The sequence below is a fragment of the Mobula hypostoma genome, chromosome 9 (assembly GCF_963921235.1).
Source record: "Mobula hypostoma chromosome 9, sMobHyp1.1, whole genome shotgun sequence".
NCBI lineage: Eukaryota > Metazoa > Chordata > Chondrichthyes > Myliobatiformes > Myliobatidae > Mobula > Mobula hypostoma.
Window position 1 is genome coordinate 34,027,123 of NC_086105.1, and position 25,450 is coordinate 34,052,572.

Below are 25,450 nucleotides of genomic sequence, written 5' to 3' on the forward strand. Positions count from 1 at the left end.
AAAACAAAGCTAACATTTCAGGATGATCACTGAAAATATTGAATAGAGATGGAGAAACATAAATGAACAAACTCTATTTACTGTTCCTTAAATGGATGTGCTACAAGCGTACACTAACATATATATCCTCTCCATTAGCCCAACTCCAATCAGATGCAGCAATGACAAACTGGAAAATGACAAATGCTTTGCCTAACAACATACATCAAAGTTGCTGGTGAACGCAGCAGGCCAAGCAGCATCTGTAGGAAGAGGTGCAGTCGACGTTTCAGGCCGAGACCCTTCATCAGGACTTTGCCTAGTTTGGTATGAATCTCTCCCAGACAGCTATCACCAATGTTGGACCTACAATTCCAGACTAGCATCTTGTGCTTGAGCATCTTAGATCCTATCTTCTCACAACTACCTAATCTAAGACCAGCACTTTCTTCCGATGGTTCTCAACATACACTGGAAGGATCATCACACTCAGGAAAACCACCATCTTCCGTTTAGTTGCATTGCTTTAATATAGTTAAGTAACCAAAAACAAAATTCAAAACTACAATCCATTTTAGTGAATAAGTCAATGAGCACAACTTGGATGATGAGAAAGGGGTGCATTTCTTTGGATTTTGAACATCAGTTCCCTCCTTACACTCTGATTGCACTGTGTCTATTTCCTAGTAATCCAAAAGCAAGTGCAATTATTAAAAAACACTTGCATAGCCCATAAATGAGAAAAATCAGCATTTTCTGATTTAGTTCTAAAATCAAAAATACATAAATATTGAAACCAAATTCAGTTGACAGATAGTAAACGTTGGACATGTTATATTAGGCAACCTAAAACTTTCTACTCAATATTCTTTATCTCTTAGTATACAAAATGCCATTTGGTAATTTTAATTTCTGCAGAACATACCTGAAACCCCCTTTTATCAGGCGTCTTTAGAAACATGCCTCTCGCTAATAAGCCAGCAGTGAGAAAACCACCTTTCTCGAACTCCATACATCTAGGGTTGATATGACTTGGTTCCCACCAGACTGGGGGAGCTGGGATGTTTTGACCACCCGCAACCCAATCTGTGAATATTGTGTACATGCTGCCCACTTGCAATTACCCATCGGCAAGAAATAACAGATTGTACACTGCATACAATTATAAAGAAAGTATATTTACAAATTTCAGCTTTTTCAAAAAGTTAGTAGGAAAAAAAAACAAGAAAAAAGAGGGCCCATTACAGTTAACCCAGTCCAAATGTGCAGACAAGTTGAAGCTGTCTTTAACTCCGGTGGTGGACCCACTCTCTGCATGATAGCACACACCACCTTCCGAATGTCATTCAAAATCCATCTCGAACAAACGGGCTTCCCCACAGGAGTACTGACCCTTCCTCCTTGAAGCCATTCACCTGCACAAAGCACCTTGTGCAACAGGTTTCAAAGGTACATTTAATGTCAGAGAAATGTATACAATATACATCCTGAAATACTTTATCTTTGACAGGGACAGCATCCTCAGTCATCTTCCCCCAGCTCCTCCAAAAAGACCTCAACCCATATCAGTGTCAGTTACCAAAACCTCTCCGCCCAGCATTCTCTAGAAGATTCTCCCAATTCCACCATTCTGAATGGCTGACACTACACTCCTAAGTTGAACAACATAACCCCTTATCTTTAGCTCAAACCCAAACATGCTAAAAGTGGAACAGACTGCTCTGACAGAACTGCTAAAATGAAATACCTACAAATTAGCAGTAAAAATCTTAACAATGGTGTTACATACCAATGAGCAGTAACAGTCATATTTAACTTTGAAATAGAAAATGAATTAATTTTGCTGTTATTGTGGGGTGAATTTGACATCATAGCAAATCAAGACATTATCACCAAGTTAACTGCAAGCCTAAAAACAAATCATCTAAGTACACCACTTGCCTATAAGATTAGAACATTTAAAATTGCACCAACTTGCAAATGGTATTTAAAAGCACAAATTGCATTTTATATCAAGGAATTGGAAACAATTTTTTGACAGACAAACCACTTTACAGGAACAGTTAGGCAGTTTTGTCATTTGTTATTGTATTAAAATTTGCAATAACTATTTACAATAAAGGGCTGTACATGCAAAATTCAACGAGTTTGGAAATAAACCACTGACCAACATCACTCCATTACTTATCCTAAATAGGACTTTCCTTTACATGCAATGAATACATATTCTATTGGTTGCATGTGCTCACAGGACTGAGAGCAGTCTGGGGAAGACAAACATTTTATTTCAACTGAATGCATTTAAAATTTGATTAGCTGCTGCACAGTTGAACCACCGTGGGGAACTTAACCTCCTGTTTGAGAAAGGTATGATATGCTGCCAAAGTTAGCATTTAAAACCTGACACATTACCATCAACTATACAGCTGTATGTTGCCTTCCTGAACCTCTGCAATTCACACTGCTTAAGAAAGTGCAGTTAAGTGGAAAACTCCAGAATTTTAACACAGCATGGGTAAATTCTTAAGATAATGCAATCCTAGGCTCTAACTCTGTAGCTGCTACCTTTGTTTTTCAGCATGGTGCAGGCCACTGGAAGGGAGCCACAGTTGAAGCCAAAGTATGTTACTGCAATGCCCTTTGTACAGGGCATGCCAGCAGCCAAATGTGCTATTAGTGCAGTCAGTAGTGCTCTCATTGGGGCGGGGGGGGGGTGGAATCAAACTTGAGTTCTTGCACCAGATGAAATTATCTTGGGTTCTGCACCGAATGAGGTCAATAGATAGCAACAGCTGCATGATGGAAAGGTTCTGAGGTAGAAAAGCAAAGAGGCAAACTATTGAGTGCATGGGTCACCTGGTCTTGTAGAGACAATATTCAGGTAGCTAGCCCCATTAGATTTCTGGCCAAAAGTGACTCCTCAAGACAATGATGATGGGGGACTCAAGCAATGGTAATTCCTGGAATATCAACAGTGTGTAGGCAGACAGGGTCTCATTGAGGAAAAAAAAAGATACACGGACTAGATTCATGAGTGCTGAAAATATCTAACACAAATTCCACATTTTCACTGATGCTAACTTATAAGCGGTCTACAGCAATTTATCAGTAAATCAATACCTGTAAATCACCAAATACCAATCTAGAATGTTCTACAGTAACATGACCTAAAACAGAATTAGGAATCTCTCATCAGATTGAAACTTAATGAAAAATACTTTACTTTGCACTCTTCAGATGCATTAATGTAAAATAATATTAGACTTTAATGATACTTTTTGCTATTTTAAAAGCAATTACAAAAGACACTTCAACTGGTAATTATTTTCACAAAAAGGAAACTTTTACTTATATTTACCTTGTGGACAAACTCTTCCATCTTTTCCATGGCATGATGGGCCTGTAGAAGTGGTGCAATGCTCATAAATCCTTCTTCTTCAACAGTTTCCGTTTCTTCCGTTTCTTCTGTTTCTTCCGTTTCTGTGTTGTTCTGAAAGGCAAAAACATAATTTTAAAGTGCTAGTTTCCAGCCAGCTTGTAACAGAAACACATAATAAAATCTCTGTATTGTTTAGCCTACTAGATAAAACAGAATTTCTTCAATACTTTCGAAGTTTCTGAATTATTCCAAACAATTCACAGAGTATTGTATTTGCTCCTTTGTTTATATTTTTATTTGTTCTTAAAGAGATTAAGATTACCTGCTCCAACTATGAATTCAAGGTAAAACATTCATAGCAATATACAGGATATTATTAACAACAAAGTGGTTGCAGCAAGTTGCACATATTATCAATGAGCTTGCAACTTGACAAGACCACGGGCAATCCCTGGATCGAGTACTGGTCATCATATCCTGCAAATTTTTCCATAAGTCAGAAGTGTTCATTTTGGATAGCAAGCCACATCGCAGCATTCTACATAAAACTTGATATAATTCTTCCATTTCATTGAATAATCACCATAATACTATGCATAACTGTATACAGTAACCAGTCATTAATGAATAACATTAAACTTATTACTACAAACTTGAAAAAATGCCAAAAAAATGTATGAAGAATTTCTGTAAAGTCAGATTTCCATGTCAGGTTATTAATAACCCGGGGAGCTCCTGTAGTTACATTTAATAATCAAGTTTACATTAGATGCCAACCTAAAATTTAGCTTGAATTCAGTAGTTTCAAAAGCACAACAGCAAACCTCTTTCATCATTTAATATCTTTGTACACACACACACACTCTTCTACACTGTTAAACAAAACCTTTTTCCCACATCTCCAATTTGCAATAGTATTATGTAGGAAAGTTCTGATTAGTAGGCAGAGGCAACTGGAGAATTTAAACTAAGCAAAAAACTGGAATAAAAGCAAGAAAAATTAAGAGTTTTTGTACGACTACCAGGATTTTGAAATAACACTTAGCTCACCAACAGCCTTCTGGGAATGACATATACCACTATTAAATGTTCTGACTTATAACTTATGAGACTTTTAACTGATTGTGCTTTGAACACTTCACAAGACAGAAGTGGATATTGAACTGTGCACTCTTGATAGTGATGTCAACATTTCATAAATGAATAAAGATAGATTGAAAATCTACTGTATTTGGATGTTGATTTAAAATTTTCTCCATTTTTAAAGATTTCATTGGTTAAATAACTACTCTCACCATGGAAATTCGAAGGTTTATGCAAGGCCAAAACAATACAGACTGCTCCTTAAGCAGTGTACCTTTGTGGGATTGCTGGAGCCTAAGTCAGTTTCTGTACTGCATTCTCATCAGACTGTTGCTGAAGGTTTGATTCATGGCTGATTATTCAGAAATACCTATCCTGGAACCTACAAAAATATTTGCATATAATGGACTACAAATAGTTTCCAGCCAATGAGATAGTTTAGACAAAGGTCTTTTGTTAATTCAAAGCAGTCACAAGACTTGCTAACAAAAAATATTTATAAAACTGCTTGACGTATTTGAAATTAAACAGTCATTCAAGTTCAAGGCTGCATGTTACTGTATTATAATGAACTAATGTTTGAACATTTAAAACTGCATTTTATTCAATACAGTACATGATACTGTAACAACTTGTGCAACCTCTATAGCAATATACAGATCTGCATCCATTTTCATTTACAGTGGATTCCAGTTAATTGGGCCACTGGTTAATAGGGGAAACCACTTATTTGGGACAACTCAAAGAACAAATACTAATTGAGAAAATAGCCAGGATTCCTTTCGTTTATTTGGGACACTATGCCGCTTTATTGGAACAGGAGACTGTTGCCAACCAGTTTCCAACTCGTGTCAGTCACGCACACTTGTGTGGCCATTAGAAACTACACCATGCTTAGCCTGAGCAGTTTTTAAATAGCGCCAGTTGCATGTGTTTTCTGTTCGAAAAGCAGAGACTTTTGTCACTGCAAGAAATAAGCAGGAAGACAATTCAGAACTGTTCTGCTCACTGCGATTTCAAGCGTTCAGACTTAGAGATGCTTAAAGCAGCTGGAAGTGAAGATGAAAAATGATTTCACTACTTCAAGAACTACAAAGAATTTGAAGGTATTGACAACCATCTTGATGGCCTTTTCTTTTGACCCATCCTTTGAACGGGTTCTATTGTGTTTCTTTGCTTAGTGGCTGCCTGCAAAAAGACAAATCTCAAGGTTGTATACTGTATACATACTTTGAAAATCAACATACTTTAAATTTTGAGATTTCAAAGGTAGTCATTTTGACTTAACTTCTGTAATTCCTATCACTGCTTCATATTTAACAGCTGTTCACTGACCACAACTATTCATGACTAATGCAACAAGAGAGTTTTGATATAACCATATAACCATATAACAATTACAGCACGGAAAAAGGTAATCTCGGCCCTTCTAGTACGTGCTGAACTCTTACTCTCTCCTAGTCCCACCGACCTGCACTCAGCCCATGACCCTCCATTCCTTTCCTGTCCATATATCTATCCAATTTAACTTTAAACGACAACATCGAACCTGCCTCAACCACTTCTGCTGGAAGCTCGTTCCACACAGCTACCACTCTCTGAGTAAAGAAGTTCCCACTCATGTTACCCCCAAACTTTTGCCTTTTAACTCTCAACTCATGTCCTCTTGTTTGAATCTCCCCCATTCTCAATGGAAAAAGCCTATCCACATCAACTCTATCAATCCCCCTCATAATTTTAAACACCTCTATCAAGTCCCCCCTCAACCTCCTACGCTCCAAGGAATAAAGACCTAACTTGTTCAACCTTTCTCTGTAACTTAGGAGATGAAACCCAGGCAACATTTTAGTAAATCTCCTCTGTACTCTCTCAAATTTCTTGACATCTTTCCTATAATTCAGTGACCAGAACTATATACAATATTCCAAATTTGGCCCTACCAATGCCTTATACAATTTCAACATTACATCCCAACTCCTATACTCAATGCTCTGATTAATAAAGGCCAGCATACCAAAAGCTTTCTTCACCACCCTATCCACAAGATTCCACCTTCAGGGAACTATGCACCATTATTCCTAGATCCCTCTGTTCTACTGCATTCTTCAATGCCCTATCATTTACCATGTATGTTCTATTTTGATTAGTCCTACCAAAATGTAGCACCTCACATTTTTCAGCATTAAACTCCATCTGCCATCTTTCAGCCCACTGATATGATGGAATCACTCAGCTCCATTACAGCCTGTTTTTTGCAATTAAGCACATATGTTCATTCAGGTTGACACCTTACCCAGACTCACTTTCAAGGACTCTTTTACAACTCATGTTCTATTGCATTTCTTTATTTAATTTGTAAATCCTGCAAAGAAATTAGTCTCAAGGCAGCATATGGTAATTTGATAATAAATTTACTTTGAATTTTAGGAACCTCGTCCAACATGTTTCATTTCTCTTAAGTGCAGCAAGATTCAATCTATTTGTGGTAGAAAATTGCAAAATCTAATTACTCTGAGTAGTTTTTGACTCCCGTCCTTGTGCATATTTTAATTTCCTTAACTCCACGTCAGTTTAAAAAAGTACAGAGCAGCATTCATGACTACTTTCATTTTGACAAATGACAGTGATTTACTTGTGTACTACTTTTGGTGATATCTTTCACACTGGGAAAACCAAACACCGATTAAATGTCTTTAGAACGCCTCCATTTAGTCCATTTTGACCTATGTGTCTATAGCCTCTTACATCATTTCAATTCCAATGCAGTGAGTTGTCACAGCATGTTGTATTCATTTGCAGGCAGGAACAGAAGACCAGAAGTAATTGTCTTCTACTTCCACAGGCAGAAAGTTCAAAGTTATTATGGAAGTATGTATACCATATACAACCTTGAGATTCACCTTCCTGCAAGCAACCACAAAACAATGAAACACAAAAGAATCCATGAAAACCACATACAATGACTGCTGAGCATTCATTGTGCAAAACAGGACAAATCATGCACAAACAAGAGATAATCTGCAGATTCTGGAAATCCAAGCAAGTCACGCAAAATGCTGGAGGAACTCAGCAGGCCAGGCAGCATCAATGGAAAAAAGTACAGTCGATGTTTTGGGCCGAGACCCTCTGGTAGGACTGGCAAATCATGCAAATAGTTCAAAAGTAAACAAACAAAAAATACATAGAATATGAACTGCAGAGAAAGTGAATCGACAGCGCAGAGGTGAGTGGGTCCGGTCCAGGAGCCTGATGGCTACAGGGCAACAAATGCTCCCGAACTTGGCGGTGTGGGACCCAAGACTTCTGTACCTCCCACTCGATGGTGATAGTGAGAAGAGAGGGACATGGGTCAAACGCAGGCAGACATCGCTGAACATCGATTAGATTTCCACTCTCAGGCTTCAACAACTTTAATGTGGCTCGATGCTTTAATCAGCGGGTAGTAATGGAGCTGAGCATGGCTCGTTTTCTGCCCTTGACCGTGATGCCGCATGCACCCCAGCGACGGCCGTACCAACATTCTCGAGATTCAAGTTCCCCAAATCCTTCAGTAAATTGTAAAAATCACCAGTTCATTTAGATGGTTCAAAAGTACATTTCTTAAAGGGAAATTACAGGCTGCAGATTACAGTGATCATAGCTCAGAAGTATATCCAGTAGAATATGTAGCATCTTTATGAGCTGCCCCCAACACGTCAACAGCATCATCTTGGCAATTACTAATAAATCCACAGTGAAAGATTCTGACCTTGGAATATCCAAAAGCAAACCTCCTTTGAGTCAAAAATTTAGTGCAACGCAAATCCTGTAAACTCATGCACTGTGGATGAAGTTAATCTTCAAACAAATTTCTAGAGGCCAAATAATGAATTCCATGCATGTATTTGGTAGAGAAAAATATTCCTGAATGTGAGAAATTGTTGTTTTGGGGGTAATAAACTGTTTTATATAACTACCTAACAATTTAAATATTTTTCCTCTCCCCAATTCAAAAGGTTCACGTATTTTTTAAAATGAAGAACATAGAACAGTACAGCACAGGAGCAGGCCCTTTGGCCCACAATATAGTACCAAACTAATTAAACTAGTAATTAAATGCGCAACTAAACTGATCCTTCTGCTTATCTAATGTCCATATCCTTCCATTCTCTGTACATTCACGTTTATCAGAGAGCCTATAAACACCTCCATTGTATTTGCCTCCACCACCACCCGTGGCAACACATTCCACGCACCCACTACATGCTCTCTCTTTATAAGAAGACATTTCGACCCTGAGGAAAAAGGTATTTGCTGTCTATATCTCTTATAATTTTATAAACTTCCAGCAGGTTTCCCCCTCAGCCTCTGGTGCTCCAGAGAAAACAACTCATCTGTCCAACATCTCATTACAGCACACGCACTCTCATCCAGGCAGCTTCTGAGTAAACCTCTTCGGCACCCCTTGCAAAGCCTTCACAACGTTCCAATAATGGAATAACCAGAACTGAATGCAATACTCCTGATGCAGCCTAAGCTGCAACACAACTTCCTGACTTTTGAAGTCAATGCCTCAACTAGAAAAGGAAAGCACACCACATCCCTTCTTTACCACCCTATCAAATTGTTCAGCTATTTTTAGGGAACTATGACTTGGACCCCAAGATCCTTTTGCACGTCAACACTATTAAGAGTCATGCCATTAACAGTGTACTATCCCCTTGCACTTTATCTTACAAAGTGCAATACCTCATATTTGGCCTGATAAAACTCCATCTGCAATTTCTGTACCCTTAACTGCAAATGATTTATACCCTGCTGTATCATTCGACAATCTTCTGCACTGTCCACAATACCATGAATCTTCCTATCATCTGTGAACTTATTAACACACCTATTCATATTTTCACCCATTTTTTTATATGTATGTATATATAAAATCGATCTTTGTGGAATACCACCAGTCATGGACCTCCAAACCAGGGCAAGTCCCATCAATCACAACTCTCCGCCTTCTATGGGTAAGCCTATTTAAATTCAAACACCAAACCACCACGGATTCCATGCAACACACACAAAATGCTGCAGGAACTCAGCAGGCCAGGCAACATCTATAGAAAAGAGTACAGTCATGTTTTGGGCTGAGACCCTTCATCAGGACTGGAAAAAGAGATGAGAAGTCAGAGCAAGAAGTTAGGGGCAGGGAAGTACAAGATATATTGAAGGTGAAAGGGGGTAGGTTCAGGGGAATGTAAGAGATTTTATTTTACTCAGAGAGTGGTGGATGCCTGGAATGCACTGCCTGGTATGGTGGTACCAAATACATTAGAGGGTTTTTAGAGACATTTGGATAGGCACATAGATGTAAGGAGGATGGAGGAATATGGAGATGGTGTAGGTAGGAGAAGCTAGTGTTAGGGTATTTTTGACTTGCTTTTTATCTGGTTCAGCACAACACTATGGACTAAATAGCCTGTTCCTGTAATGTACTCTTTTATGTTCTATGGGACACAAGGGACAGCAGATCCTGGGATATGGGGCAACAATCAATCATCAACAATTCCTTCCTCCCCCAATGAGTGCCTCCAGCATCAACTTAAACCGTTCATGTGGTCTCTTGTAACTGAATGTTAACTGTTTCTGGCGTGATCTACACATTGTATCCCAATGCATTCATGATTAGCAGGAACCAGAGATCACAGTCACCAGATGAAAGGGCGTCCCTTTCAAACACAGGTGATAAAGAACTTCTTTAAAAAGAGGGTGGTGTTTCTGTGGAACTCATTGCAATCAACAGCTGTGGAGAATTTTGATCAAAGCTGTTAACTGACCAATAGTGTAAATAGAGCAGGTGGTTCAATAATGAGTCAACTACTTATCCCAGCAAAACACACAAAATGCTGGAGGAACTCAGTGGGTCAGGAATTATCTATGGCAAAGAGTAAACAGTCGACGTTTCGGGCAGAGACCCTTCTTCAGGACTGGAAGGGGACAAGTCAGGTGGGAGGGTGGGGTGAGGAGAAGGAGGGGTACAAGATGGTAGATGATAAGTGAGGCCAGGTGAGGGGTAGGGTTGGGTGGAGAGCTGGGAGGTTGATTGATGGGGGGGGGGCTAGAGGAAGCTGGTGAGAGAGGATAGGGGACCATGGAGGAAAGGGAAAGGATGCCAGAAAAAGCAGCATCTCCCTGTGGCCACCCACATAAACTCTACTTCCCATTCCGACATGCCAGCCCATGACCTCCTCTACTGCTGCTTTCTTGTTTTCTTGAACCTCCAGTAATTGACTACCCCCCTTCACAATTCCCCCATTTCTGTTCCCCCTCTCTCACCTTAGCTTCTTACCTGCTCCCTCTGTGCTCCCCCCCTTCTCTTTCTTCCATGATCTTCTATATTCTCCTATCAGATTCCCCTTTCTTCAGCTCTTTATCTCTTCCATTAATCAACTTCCCAGCTCTTTACTTCACCCCTCCCCCTCTCCCAGTTTCACATATCACCTACCACCTTGTACTTCTTCCTCCCCTAACCTCCACCTTCTTGCAGACTGCTCATCTCTTTTTTCCAGTCCTGATGAAGGGCCTCAGCCAGAAATATCAACTATACTCTTTTCCATAGATGCTGCATAACCCTGCTGAGTTCCTTCAGCATTTTGTGTGTGTTGCTAAGATTTCCAGCATCTGCAGATTTGCTCTTGCTTGTGAATGAATTCCATGCATTATAAACCTAATGGAACAGCCTAACATAAGGGACCTTGTTAAATGCTTTACCAAATTCCACACAGACAACACCCACAGCTCTACCTTCAAGCATCTTAAAAACTCAGTCAAGTTAGTAAGATACAACCTTACCTGCATAAGGCCATGCTAACTATCCCTAATTAGGTCAGTCAGTTTTCCAGATGCTCATAAATCTTATCCCTAAGAAACCTCTCCAAAAGCTTCCCTACCACTGACATGAGACTTGCTGTTCTAGTTTCCCAGATTATCCTTATTTCCCTTTTTGAGTAATGTAATACTTACAGGTGCTCCAGGACCTCACTTGTGGCTAGATAAGACATGAAGACTTTGGTCAAGGCCCCAGCAATCTCAGCTCTTGCCTCTCTCAATAAAGTGAGGTATCCCCCACCAAGTCCTGGAGACTTATCCACCTTAATGTTCTTTATCTCAAAGTGCCCTACGATATTAGCATGCTCCACCCATATCTCCCTATCCTACATGTCCTTAATAATTACTGATGCAAAGTGCTCATTAAAGTCCTCTCCCACATCCTCTACCTCCAAATTCCTTTCTTTATCCTGAATGGTCATAGAGAAGTACAGTGCAGAAAGCCATTTGGTCCATCTAGTCCATGCTGAAACCATTTAAACTGCCTACTCCCATTGACCTGCGACATTTCTACTAGCTAGAGCCCTCCACATCTCTAATATCCATGTACCTATCCAAACTTTTCTTAAACGTTGAAATCGAGTTCGCATGCACCATTTGTGCTAGCAGCTCATTCTACATCCTCGAGTGAAGTCTCCCCTCACGTTCCCTTAGGCATCTCTTTTTTCACCTTTAACCCATGACTTCTAGATGTAATCCCACCCAACTTCAGTGGGGAAAAAAGCCTGCTTGCATTTACCCTATCTATATCCCTCAATTTTGTATACCTCAATCAAATTTCCTCTCAGTGTTCTTAAGAATACAGTCTTAACCTATTTAATCCTCTCCCTGGTTATCCTCTTGCTCTTGATGTATACCTTAGGATTCTGTTTAATCATTTGTCATGGAATTGTCATGGCCTCTCCTGGTTCTAATTCCCTTCTTTATATTCCTCAACAGCTGTTTGATTTTAGCTTCCTAAATCCTACTAATTTTCCTTTTTCTTCTTGACTAAATTCACCACCACTCTCGACATCCAAGATTCGCTTACTTTACCACACATCCTTCCTTCTTACTTCTTACTGGAACAGACTTGTCCTGTATTCTGTGCAGTTGGTCTTTGAACACCCTCCACATGTCAGATGTGGACTTTCCCAGAAACTGCTGTTCCCAGTTAACTTTTTCTAGTTCCTATCTAATACTCTTATAATTTTTCCCACTCCAAATTAATAATTTCCCACAAGGTCCATACTTATCCTCATCTGTAGATAAAACTTGAGCTGTAAGGTCACTATTCCCCAATTATTCTTCCACTGAAAGTTCAGTTACCTGGTCAGGTTCATTATCCAACACCAAGTGCAATAACAAAGATGCTGTCCAACCCACTGAGTTCTTCCAGCATATTTAGTAAGATACATTTCCAAAATTGGTAACTTCTCAAACCACTGTGTCACTGCTGCAGTTATTAGTTCAGAACATAATAAAATCAGATAAGACTTTAATAAGTTTCATTTCAAAGCCAGTTATATTTCAGAATTTATGCAATGTACACAACATTCAAGTTAAGTAGATGAAACAAACACCAGTTGCAACATTTCACATAAGGTAACATTTGGGTACTGAAACTCTGACAAAAGTATGATTTGTAGATAGCAGGGTTATTATACCTTGACCTCTTTCAAAGAAAGTTATTTGATGATGGAAACTAGGACATTAAATACACCAACATTAAATTCTGAAAAAATGTCTCAATCTCATCAACATTTGAAAATCTTAAATCATTTTAGCTTCCCTGCTTACTTTGAGATTTCAATTCTGAAGCAGCTCTTGAATATGCAGGAAGCAAATTAAATAAATTGGCTCTAAAACTCATGTCATCACAAGATCATTCCTACCTTGATTAGAAATGTCAGTTTTAACTCTAAAGAACGAAGTTCATACAACTCATCACAATGAAGTTATAAACGTAACTAAGCAAATAAAATTTGATGCACTATCTTAAGTGCAAGAAAAAAAACCATGTTAATGTTTTAAAATTTTAAAAGTTGCCAAACAAGTGACTAAAGTAAACAATGCATTCAAATGATTTTTTTAAACTCCAAGCAGAAGCTGAAATTACAGAAGTTATCACATCAAACCGATATAGACAATTAAGAAAAAAAAGAATAATTTCACTGAAAAAGTTCACTAGCTTTTGAAACAAAAAAGATGAGTTATACACCATCTTACCATATAATTGCCTCACCTATTACATTTGACTCTATAACAAAGAGTAACCATGTTAACAAAGCTAAAATTTTGGATAAAAGGAGGTTCCACAAATAGCAATAGGATGAATGATCAATTATTTTAATTTCCGCAGCATTTGTTGAGGGAAGTAAATGATAGCAAAGACACAAGAACAATAACCTTCAAATAAAATCATGGAATTCATCCACTGGAAACATCACAACGTCAGAATCGTTAAAAAAAACGTGCAGGTTAGAAACACTCGCAATTATTCAAACCTCTTTACAGGAGCTGCCCAATTTATCTTTTTCTTCTTTGATTCCTTCCAATATACTATTCCTCTGTCCCTCAAGTATATTAATAATTAACATTTGAAAGTTACAATGGAAATGATTTTCAACCCCTTTTCAGTCAATTTCAGATGTCAGCAATCCTGTATTTCTTCAATGATGCCAACTTCATGATCTCTGGTTGCCAAAACCTGGTCAGAGGAAAAGTTCTTCCCTACTTGCTCAGCAAAACTTGTCATAATTTTGCATACTGTACTTCCATGAGATGTTCTTTTCTTTAAAGACAATACCACCTTCTCCAATCACTCCATGTAATAGATATATACAATATTTCAGCTGTAGCTAAACATGTAACTTCAAGGAATCACAAACAAGAGAAAGTCAGCAGATGCTGGAACTCCAAGCAACACACACTATGCCGAGCCTCCAGCATTTTGTGTGTGTAACTTCAAGGAATGTCTGCAGTACAATCATATCCCCTTCTGGCTTTTCCTGCCCCATGATGGCTCCAAGTGAAGCAGCTGCATTAAGGATAAAAACCAATGGTACCTGGCGCAGAAAGCAGTATAAGTAGCTAAGGAACTGCATTTCTCCCAAACTATCTAACTATACTGCCAAGCACCTCATGCCCTCACAGAATCTACAGGTGCCACAGTGGATTTAGAGCATATGTAACTTAACTGCATGCATGTCATTCTCAACCCCAAATGAAGCCTGAAGAGTTACCACTAGAACTTAACATGTTACATCACCAAGGGACTGTCCAGTCCCATGACCCTTGGACTAGTCAGTACAAGAAGTGAAGTTCTGTAAACACCATCTCTCAAAGCAGATGCAACATTTCTCAATATAAAGACAGAAAATCTGCAGATGCTGGAAATCCAAGCAACACGCACAAAATGCTGGAGGAATTCAGCAGGCTAGGCAGCATCTATGGAAAAGAGTACACAGTCATCAGGTCTCAGCCCAAAATGCCAACTGTTTACTCCTTTGCATAGATGCTGCCTGGCCTACTGAGTTTGCCCAGCATTTTGTATGTATTTCTTAATATAACTTTACTTTGCAGCATAAACACCATTTAGCCCAATTTGTCCATGTGCTTATGTTAATCCTATTGCCCAGCCCCCTATGCCTAAGCAATTCAAGTACTCATTTGGACGCTTCAACTGCTGTCAGCATCTCAGCTTTAACCACTCTCTGGGCAGTGTGTTCCAGGTACTCATCACTCTCCGGATGAAGGTAGTCCCTTTCATATATCCTCTAGTCTATCTATTCCTGATGTGGAGAAAAGGTTTGTGCAGTATACTCTATCTATGCCCCTCACAATTTTATATAATCTCACCATGTCCCCTCTTGGTACCTGCTTTTATAGTCTCTCTTCATAACCAAGCAGCTCTATCCCAGGCAAGAATCTGGTGAATCTCCTTTGTACTCTTTCCAGCCCTACTGTATCCTTCCTTTACATTGGCAACTAGAACTGCATGCAATGCTCCAGCTGAGGTCCAACCAAGGTCTTATAAAGTTGGAGCATAACCATCTTATTTCCATATTCTATGCCCCAACTAATGGGAGGCCAGTATCCGATTGTATCTTCCTATCCACATTATCTACCTGCATTACCACCTTCAAAAATGTATGAACTTGTACTCCAGGGTCCCTTTGATCACCCATACTCCTTAAAACCCCACCATTCATGGTGTATATCTTCACTTTAATAGTGCTCCCAATAAAGCATCACCTCACATTTGTCTGCATTAAACTTCATCTACCATTTTTCAGCCAATTTCGCCAACAGCTTAAGACTGCCAATTTATGAGAAATCCCAGAGCTCTTATTTTTAGAACCAATGGGACCTTGTCAAAGGCTTTACTAAAGTCCATGTAAATCACATCTACTGTCAAGCCCTAATCAATACACTTTGTTGCCTTTGCAATTAATTCAATCAAATTAGTTAGACAAGTTCTGCCCTTGACAAAGCTATGTTGGACATCTCTGATTAGTCCCCACCTTTCCAAGTGATCGCTCATCCTCCCACACTATTTTTTCAACATCTTCTCTACCGCTGATGTTAGGCTTACAGGTATTATAAAGATACCAGTTATATTCTCACATTGCTAATAATTCCTCTGTTGATATTGTTCAAGTTTCCTATCCCTCATCTCTACTGCTATAGTTTTATTCCCCTCCTTCACGGTGGGAGATACACTCAATACAAGGAGATCAGTCCAAATACTGGTGAGGCATAACTCTTATCAAGGCTTGCAAATCCTGGAAAGGGGATTAGATCCAATGGCAAGAGTACTATCAATTTAGCTAAGAGGATTTCCAAATTCTACACTAAGGACCACAATATCTACATGCTTGAATCATCTAAAAATAAAATTCATTTTTCAGAATAGTGATACAAGTAGGACAAGAAAGGAGAACAGCAGATGACATTTTCAAACTCAGAAATAATCTGACTTTTCAACCACATTTCAGATCAAATAAAATTAGTTTCAGCAAGGCAATTATTAAAGAGTAATCAACTATTGTTTTGTGACTCCAAAACATAAAAACTAATTGAAAAGAAAGCAAGAGAGCCAGGAGTACTTGCTTTCTTTTTTACTTTGAACGAGGCCTGCTCTTATCACATAGTGGCATAACGATGGATACCATTTGCTAACTTTTACAGATAACTGCAATCCATTATGTAAACAAGAGAATGGTTAATCAATGTATTTACACTATTACTGAAATATTAACTACACTACACTCCTCCCTGCTTAGCTACAAACTCCAACTCAATATAGAAAGCATCTCAACTTGTATACATATACACACAGTATGCTATATAATACAACTACTATATAGACATCCACAGCATAGTAAATTTTAAATTTTCCCATTCAGGCTTAAAGATGTAATCATTTCTGTAAGCTTTCTTATTCTTACGGGATATCGACTTTTCTGACAAGAGGGTTCACTCTGCTTGCAGGTGATACATGGCTGTGAACATAATCGGGTTCCAGGGCCTCCTCCAAGGTTATTGAAGTTGACTCGGAGACGGCAGGAAGTGGTGCTGATAGCACTGGACACCTTCTTTTCATAGCTTTTTTCTCTGGATCTACTTTAATCTTTGCTTCTCTCCCAGTCCCAGCTTCTTTCTCTCTTTATCCCACCTTTTGTCTTTCTCACATTCCTTCTCTTTCATGCCTTTCTCTTTCTCACTCATATTTCCCCCCTCTATCTCTTCTCTCCTTTTCAACTTCGTGTTTCCTTTTATCTTCCTTTTTCTTCTAGTTTATTGTGAGCATCTCTGAACACGTTAATTTCTCAAGAAATTAGGTCTCATTTATCCTCTTCAATTTCCATACCACTTGCGTCATCCTATTTCTTTTTCTTTTTTTTCTTTCTAGGATATGCAGCTCGATCTTGCGAAGGTGGACTTAGTTCACTGAAGTATTCTCTTATTAATTCTTCTATTGCTCACTTTACTATCTGATCTTTCCTCTTGGTTTCCTTATCCATATCATCTGACAACTCCTCTGTTTCACATCTCCAATGACTCCTTTATTTTTGGGCTTCCATACACCCAACTGGGCTTTAGTCTTTGCATCTACTTTTACAAGCAGCTTTTCGTCTTCCACTTGAAGTTCATGCAATAACCTTAATGTATGAAGAGTAGATTCTGGTTCTTCACACTCATAAAATCCAAATACTTGCAACTTTCCTGAAGCTCTTTGAACTCTCCTGCAGCTTAAAACCAAGCCAGATTTCACAAATAACTGCCTGATAAACATATCAGAAGCTTTCTCAGACATGTTGCCTACAAAAACCACCACTTTCATCACATTCTGAGCAGCGTGGTCCTTACCAGCAACGATTCATGGTGTACAGCATTGCGACAGTTGTGGCATCATCCAGTACCTTTCTTACTTTGCTTTCAGTTGACTATTACATGGGATGTGGCATGCAAATTGTGGATGGACCTCAATAAAGTTTTAGTTTACTCAGCCAATCATGACCCCACAGTGCTAGCCCGCCTTTCATTACACATACAAGCCCAATGTGGCAAGTTGGTGGTTGTATTTCACTGTTACGAATGTCATTCCCACAGGAGTCATCCTTGCTCCAGTACAAGTTCTTAGCTGGGTCTCTGCAGGCTTCAGTTCAGAATCTTTGAAATGCCACTCAAACTCACTTTGCGTAACATCTGAAACAGCAAAGCCAGTGTCCAATTGCATTTTAATTAATTTGCTATTCACATCTGGTGTAAACCACAATTGCTTTTGTTAGTTTTCACATTATATATCTCAAAGGCTATCTAGTCCTGTGCTACTCTCATCATGATCTGATTTTTCATCAACAGAATACAGATTAGTGCTCTTTTTGAAAGTACAACTTGACTTTTCTTTTTTTCTTCCCTGTTCAGTCCATTTATTTTTGTCTGCCCAACATGCTGTTTGTACATGTCCTACTTTGTTGCATTTTCTGCAAACTTCACCTTCAAATCTGCATTGGTCTAGTGTACTTGAGCCCCTGCCACAATGGCAACACAGTTTGTTCAGCGAGGTCCGTTTCTGTTTAAACATTGCAATTTTGTTCACACTCACTTTCATTCCTAACTGCAACTCAATTGTCTGCCATTTCTATTTGCAAAAGCTATTTCAATTGCGCTTTTAAATGTAAGTTGAGCTTCAGTTGGGAGCCAATTTTGAATGTTTTCTTATAAAATTCCACAAACTAAACAATCTCTTAGTGCACATTAAGCCCATCACTGAACTGACAATGCTCAGATAACTTCTTCAATTCAGCCACATACGTTGAAATAGACTCCCCTTTCTTTTGATTCCATTTATGAAACTTAAAGCATTCTGCAATCAACCACGGTTTCAGTTCAAAATGCTCTTGCATTACTTTCACAATAACAGCAAGGCTCATTTCAGCTGGTTTGGTTGAAGCAGTTAAACTTCAAAGCAGACAGTATGGCTTTAAACCCAATGCACTCAGCAAAACTGCTACTTGTTTCTTAATGGCCATTTCATTTGCTTTAAAATACTACTCAATCTGTTCTGTATACATGTCCCGCTGATCTTATGTGTAATCAAATGCATCAATCTTTTCAATGTAGCCATGCATTTCTGCTCCTTTTTTTAAAAATGATTACTATTTATGAACCTGTGAATTCTTAAATTTTTTTGCCTTTTTTAAAAAACTTAATCACCCTTCCTTTTGTAAAGAAAATGTGCTGCTCTGAAGAAATAAAAATGTGCTGCACTTTTTTAAAATTCGACCATTTTTCACTACACTGTTTTGAAACCCTTCAACAGGTAGATAGTCTTCTCAGGTTTGTTTTAAAAATATTTTGCCACCGTTATGTTTCGTAACTCCGAAACATAAAACTAAATTGAAAGGAAAACAAGGGAGCCAGTCGTGTACTTTGTTTTTACTTTAAACGAGGTGCACATGCATCACATGGTGGCGTGATGATGCTATTTACATACTTTTACATATAATCTGCAAAGTGTTATGTAGACAATAAAAGCTGCTTAATCAAACAGTACATTCACAATAGTCCTAAAATATTACTGAAATATTAAATACACATTAACATTCTTCATTTTTTGAACACCAATCTTCACTCCTGATGAAGGGGCTCAGCCCAAAATGATGACTTTCCTTCCCTATGGAGTTCCTCCTGCTTTTTGTGTATGTTACTCTGGATTTCTAGCATCTGCAGAATCTTGTGCTTATGACTGCATGGAATTAGGAGGGCCAAAAAGGGGGCATGAAATGTCCTTGGCAAGTAGGATTACTTACATTAAAATAGGGTAGCTAGGGAGAGAGTAGGATCAGCCAAGGGTTATGGAAGGAATTTGTGCATGGAGCCAGGGGATATGTGTGAGGTGTGAATAAAAAATCAAGTACTTTGCATTTGACCTAATGAAGTGTCTCTGCCTGGAAATCAACTTTAATTCCGCTCCACTGATGCTGCCTGACTTACTGCGTTCCTCCAGATTTTTGAGTGTGTTGCTCAAGCTTTCCAGCATCTACAAACTCTGTTTATGATACTAGAGCAGTGGATGCTGTCAATATTGCCTTTAATGCATGTGACAAGATCCACCACGAGAGACTGATCAAGAAAATTAAGATGCATGGGCCAATGGTGACCTGGTAGATTCAAAATTAATTTGCCCATACAACACAGAGGTTTGTGATTGAGTGGTGTTATTCTGACTGGAGCTCCAGGACCAGCAGTACAATGCTTGGGCTCTTTGCTGCTTGTGGCATGTAGACGGGCAGGTTTGCAGACGACACAAATACCAGGAGTTGTGGAAAGTGACAAACATTGATCATATAGATCAGTTGCAGATACGATCGGAGAATGGCAGATGGAGTTTAATCCAGCCAAGTGTTACATTTTGGGAAGTCAAATGCAAGGGTTCAAAGCTCAAACTTCAAAGTAAATTTATTATCAAAGTACATAGAGTATATGTCATCATATACAACTCCGTGATTCATTTTCTTATGGGCATACTCAATAAATCCAATAAACATATAGAATCAATGAAAGACCTACCAACTGGGCATATAACCAATTTGTAAAAGACAACAAACTGCAAATACAAAAAGAAATAATAAATAGATAGATAAATAAAGAGAACGTGAGATGAAGATTTCTTAAAGTGAGTCCATAGGTTATGGGAACATTTCAGTGATGGAACAAGTGAAATTGAGTGATGTTATCCCCTTTGCTTCAAGAGCCTTATGTTTGAAGGGTAACAACTATTTGTGAACCTGGTGGTGAGAGTCCCGAGGCTCCCGTACCTTCTTCCTGAAGGCAGCAGCAAGAAGCAAGAACCACCCTGTGTGGTAGGGGTCCCTGATGATGGATGTGCTTTCATGCGGGAATGCTCCCTGTAGTATTTCTATTCAAGGGCATTGGTGCTCCATTCCAGGCTGTCATATATCTAGTCAATACACTCTACAACATAAACCTATGGAAGTTTCTCAAAGTTTTGGATGTTATGCCACATTTTCACAAAATCCTCAGCAAGTAGAGTGTAGAGCGCTGCTGTGCTTTCTTCATGATTGCACTTGAGCTGGGCACTGGACAGGCCCTCTGAAGAATTTAAAGTTGCTGACCCTCTTCCCCTCTGACTCTCCAATAAGGACTGGCTTCTAGCATTCTTCTAGGGTGCATCACAACCTGGTATGGAAGTTGTCCTGTCCAAGACCAGAAGAAGCTGCAGAAGATCGTGAACACAGCCCAGTGCATCACACAAACCAATATTCCGTCCCTGGACTCACTTTACACCGCACGCTGTCGGAGCAGTGCTGCCAGGATAATCAAGGACACGACCCACCCAGCCAACACACCTTTCGTCCCTCTTCCCTCCGGGAGAAGGCTCAGGAGCTTGAAGACTCGTACGGCCAGATTTGGGAACAGCTTCTTTCCAACTGTGATAAGACTGCTGAACGGATGCTGACCCGGATCTGGGCCGTACCCTCCAAATATCCGGACCTGCCTCTCGTTTTTTTTTTTGCACTACCTTACTTTCCTTTTTCTATTTTCTATTTATGATTTATAATTTAAATTTTTAATATTTACTATCGATTTGTACTCCAGGGAATGCCAAGCGCAGAATCAAATATCACTGTGATGATTGTACGCTCCAATATCAATGGCTTGGCTGGGCTGAAAATAAATGATGTTAAAAGATCAAGCAAATCCGCTAACAGAAAGGTTGTGAGTGGTGGTAAAGATCTTCTGAGGTGTAAATATTTCAATGCTAGGAGTATTGCGGGGAAGGCGGATGAGTTGAGGGCGTGGATTGACACGTGGAATTATGACGTTATAGCAATTAGTGAAACTTGGCTACAGGAGGGGCAGGACTGGCAGCTTAATATTCCAGGGTTCCGATATTTCAGATGTGATCGAGGCACGGGAATGAAGGGTGGGGAAGTAGCATTGCTTGTTAGGGAAAATATTACAGCAGTGCTCAGGCAGGACAGATTAGAGGGCTTGTCTACTGAGTCCTTATGGGTGGAGCTGAGAAACAGGAAAGGTATGGCCACGTTAGTGGGATTGTATTACAGACCACCCAATAGTCAACGAGAATTGGAGGAGCAAATCTGCAGAGAGATAGCAGGCAACTGCAGGAAACAAAGTTGTGGTGGTAGGGGATTTTAATTTTCCATATATTGATTGGGACCCCATACTGTTAGGGGTCTAGATGGTTTAGAGTTTGTAAAATGTGTTCAGGAAAGTTTTCTAAATCAATATATAGAGGGACCAACTAGAGGGGATGCAATATTGGATCTCCTGTTAAGAAACGAGTTAGGACAAGTGACAGAAGTCTGTGTAGGGGAGCACTTTGGTTCCAGTGATCATAACACCATTAGTTTCAACTTGATCATGGACAAGGATAGATCTGGTCCTAGGGTTGAGGTTCTGAACTGGAAGAAGGCCAAATTTGAAGAAATGAGAAAGGATCTAAAAAGCGTGGATTGGGACAGGTTGTTCTCTGGCAAGGATGTGATCGGTAGGTGGGAAGCCTTCAAAGGAGAAATTCTGAGAGTGCAGAATTTGTATGTTCCTGTCAGGATTAAAGGCAAAGTGAATAGGAATAAGGAACCATGGTTCTCAAGGGATATTGCAACTCTGATAAAGAAGAAGAGGGAGTTGTATGAAATGTATAGGAAACAGGGGGTAAATCAGGTGCTTGAGGAGTATAAGAAGTGCAAGAAAATACTTAAGGAAGAAATCAGGAGGGCTAAAAGACATGAGGTTGCCTTGGCAGTCAAAGTGAAGGACAATCCAAAGAGCTTTTACAGGTATATTAAGAGCAAAAGGATTGTAAGGGATAAAATTGGTCCTCTTGAAGATCAGAGTGGTCGGCTATGTGCGGAACCAAAGGAAATGGGGGAGATCTTAAATAGGTTTTTTGCATCTGTATTTACTAAGGAAACTGGCATGAAGTCTATGGAATTAAGGGAAACAAGTAGTGAGATCATGGAAACTGTACAGATCGATAAGGAGGAGGTCCTTGCTGTCTTGACGAAAATTAAAGTGGATAAATCCCCGGGACCTGACAGAGTGTTCTCTCGGACCTTGAAGGAGACTAGTGTTGAAATTGCAGGGGCCCTGGCAGAAATATTTAAAATGTCGCTGTCTACAGGTGAGGTGCCGGAGGATTGGAGAGTGCCTCATGTTGTTCCGTTGTTTAAAAAAGGATCAAAAAGTAATCTGGGAAATTATAGGCCAGTAAGTTTAACGTCGGTAGTAGGTAAGTTATTGGAGGGAGTACTAAGAGACAGAATCTACAAGCATTTGGATAGACAGGGACTTATTAGGGAGAGTCAACATGACTTTGTGCATGGTAGGTCATGTTTGACCAATCCATTGGAGTTTTTCGAGGAGGTTACCAGGAAAGTGGATGAAGGGAAAGCAGTGGATATTGTCTACATGGACTTTAGTAAGGCCTTCGACAAGGTCCCGCATGGGAGGTTGGTTAGGAAAATTCAGTTGCTAGGTATACATGGAGAGGTGGTAAATTGGATTAGACATTGGCTCAATGGAAGAAGCCAAAGAGTGGTAGTAGAGAATTGCTTCTCCAAGTGGAGGCCTGTGACTAGTGGTGTGCCACAGGGATCAGTGCTGGGTCCATTGTTATTTGTCATCTATATCAATGATCTGGATGATAATGTGGTAAATTGGATCAGCAAATTTGCTGATGATACAAAGATTGGAGGTGTAGTGGACAGTGAGGAAGGTTTTCGGAGCCTGCAGAGGGACTTGGACCAGCTGGAAAAATGGGCTGAAAAATGGCAGATGGAGTTTAATACAGACAAGTGTGAGGTATTGCACATTGGAAGGACAAACCAAGGTGGAACATACAGGGTTAATGGTAAGGCACTGAGGAGTGCAGTAGAACAGAGGGATCTGGGAATACAGATACAAAATTCCCTAAAAGTAGCATCACAGGTAGATAGGGTCGTAAAGAGAGCTTTTGGTACATTGGCCTTTATTAATCAAAGTATTGAGTATAAGAGCTGGAATGTTATGATGAGGTTGTATAAGGCATTGGTGAGGCCGAATCTGGAGTATTGTGTTCAGTTTTGGTCACCAAATTACAGGAAGGATATAAATAAGGTTGAAAGTGTGCAGAGAAGGTTTACAAGGATGTTGCCGGGACTTGAGAAACTCAGTTACAGAGAAAGGTTGAATAGGTTAGGACTGTATTCCCTGGAGCGTAGATGAATGAGGGGAGATTTGATAGAGGTATATAAAATTATGATGGGTATAGATAGAGTGAATGGAAGTAGGCTTTTTCCACTGAGGCAAGGGGAGAAAAAAAAACAGAGGACATGGGTTAAGGGTGAGGGGGGAAAAGTTTAGAGGGAACATTAGTGGGGGCTTCTTCACACAGAGAGTGGTGGGAGTATGGAATGAGCTGCCAGACGAGGTGGTAAATGCGGGTTCTTTTTTAACATTTAAGAATAAATTGGACAGATACATGGATGGGAGGTGTATGGAGGGATATTGTCCATGTGCAGGTCAGTGGGACTAGGCAGAAAATGGTTCAGCACAGCCAAGGAGGGCCAAAAGGCCTGTTTCTGTGCTGTAGTTTCTATGGTTTCTAATAAAGTATCCCCTCATGGACCTCTGGTTTCCTCCTCTGACGATGCTTACAATAAGTAGTAGGATTCTTAGAAGTACTGATACAGAGAGGAAGCTTGGATTCCAAATCCATAAATGCCTGAAAGTGGCAACAGAAATAGGGTGGTAAAGAAGGCATAGCCAGGGCACTGAGTAAGAGTCAGAAAGTCATGATGCAGCTGTAAACTTTGATTTGGTCACATTTAGAATACTGTGTGCGGTTCTGATCTTTGCATTCCAGGAAGGTACAGAAAAGGTTGACTAGATGCTGCCCAGATTAGAGTGTATTAGCAAGGAGGAGAGGCTGAACAAACTTGAATTGTTTTCTCTGGACTGTCATGGGAAACCTGATAAAGGTTTATAAAATTACAAGAGGCAGAAACAGGACAGATAAAATCTATTTACCAAATGGAGATGTCAAATAATAGAAGACATGGTTTAAGGTGAGAAAGGAAAAAGTTTAAATGTAGAAGAATATGTAAGACTGTTTTACCACATTTGCTGCCAGGGAGATGAAGGAAGCAGACATGACAGTGAGATACTTAAGAGGTATTCAGACAGGCACACATTAACATGCAGAGGAGAGAGATTATGGATTAAGTGCAGGCAGATGGGATTAGTTTAATTTGGCATCATGATCAGCACAGATATTGTGGGTTGAAGGGGCTCATCTTGAGCTATTCTATGTTTTATCTGTCTTTCAACTGCCTTGGCAGCAACTTCTCCAATCAACAGATATCTTCATTTCTTTGACCATCCTTCCATCTGTTTATATGTATGCATGATACACAATCTTTTCTTACATTTGATCTTGTCCCACTTAGTTATTTAAATAATTCTTTTTTTAAGTAAGTAGAGAACAAAAACAAAGTCTGGCAGATTCGAAGTTCTGAAGTATGGATTATTCAAATATGGATAACTCTGGAAATACGGTATACAAATCAGTCTAGTCTAGTCTCTTTTTATTGTCATTTCAACCATAACTGCTGGTACAGAACATTGTCT

The 25,450-nt window shown here is 39.5% G+C and overlaps 1 protein-coding gene across 1 annotated transcript in view; it reads right to left on the reverse strand.

The window, feature by feature from the left end:
• Positions 1 to 25,450, reverse strand: part of LOC134351629 (adiponectin receptor protein 2-like) — an 81,848-nt gene that overhangs the window by 19,955 nt on the left and 36,443 nt on the right. The window contains exon 3 of the mRNA XM_063058036.1: positions 3,338 to 3,469. Within this exon, the coding sequence (XP_062914106.1) occupies positions 3,338 to 3,469 (132 nt within the window). The remainder of the gene's footprint in view (positions 1 to 3,337; positions 3,470 to 25,450) is intronic.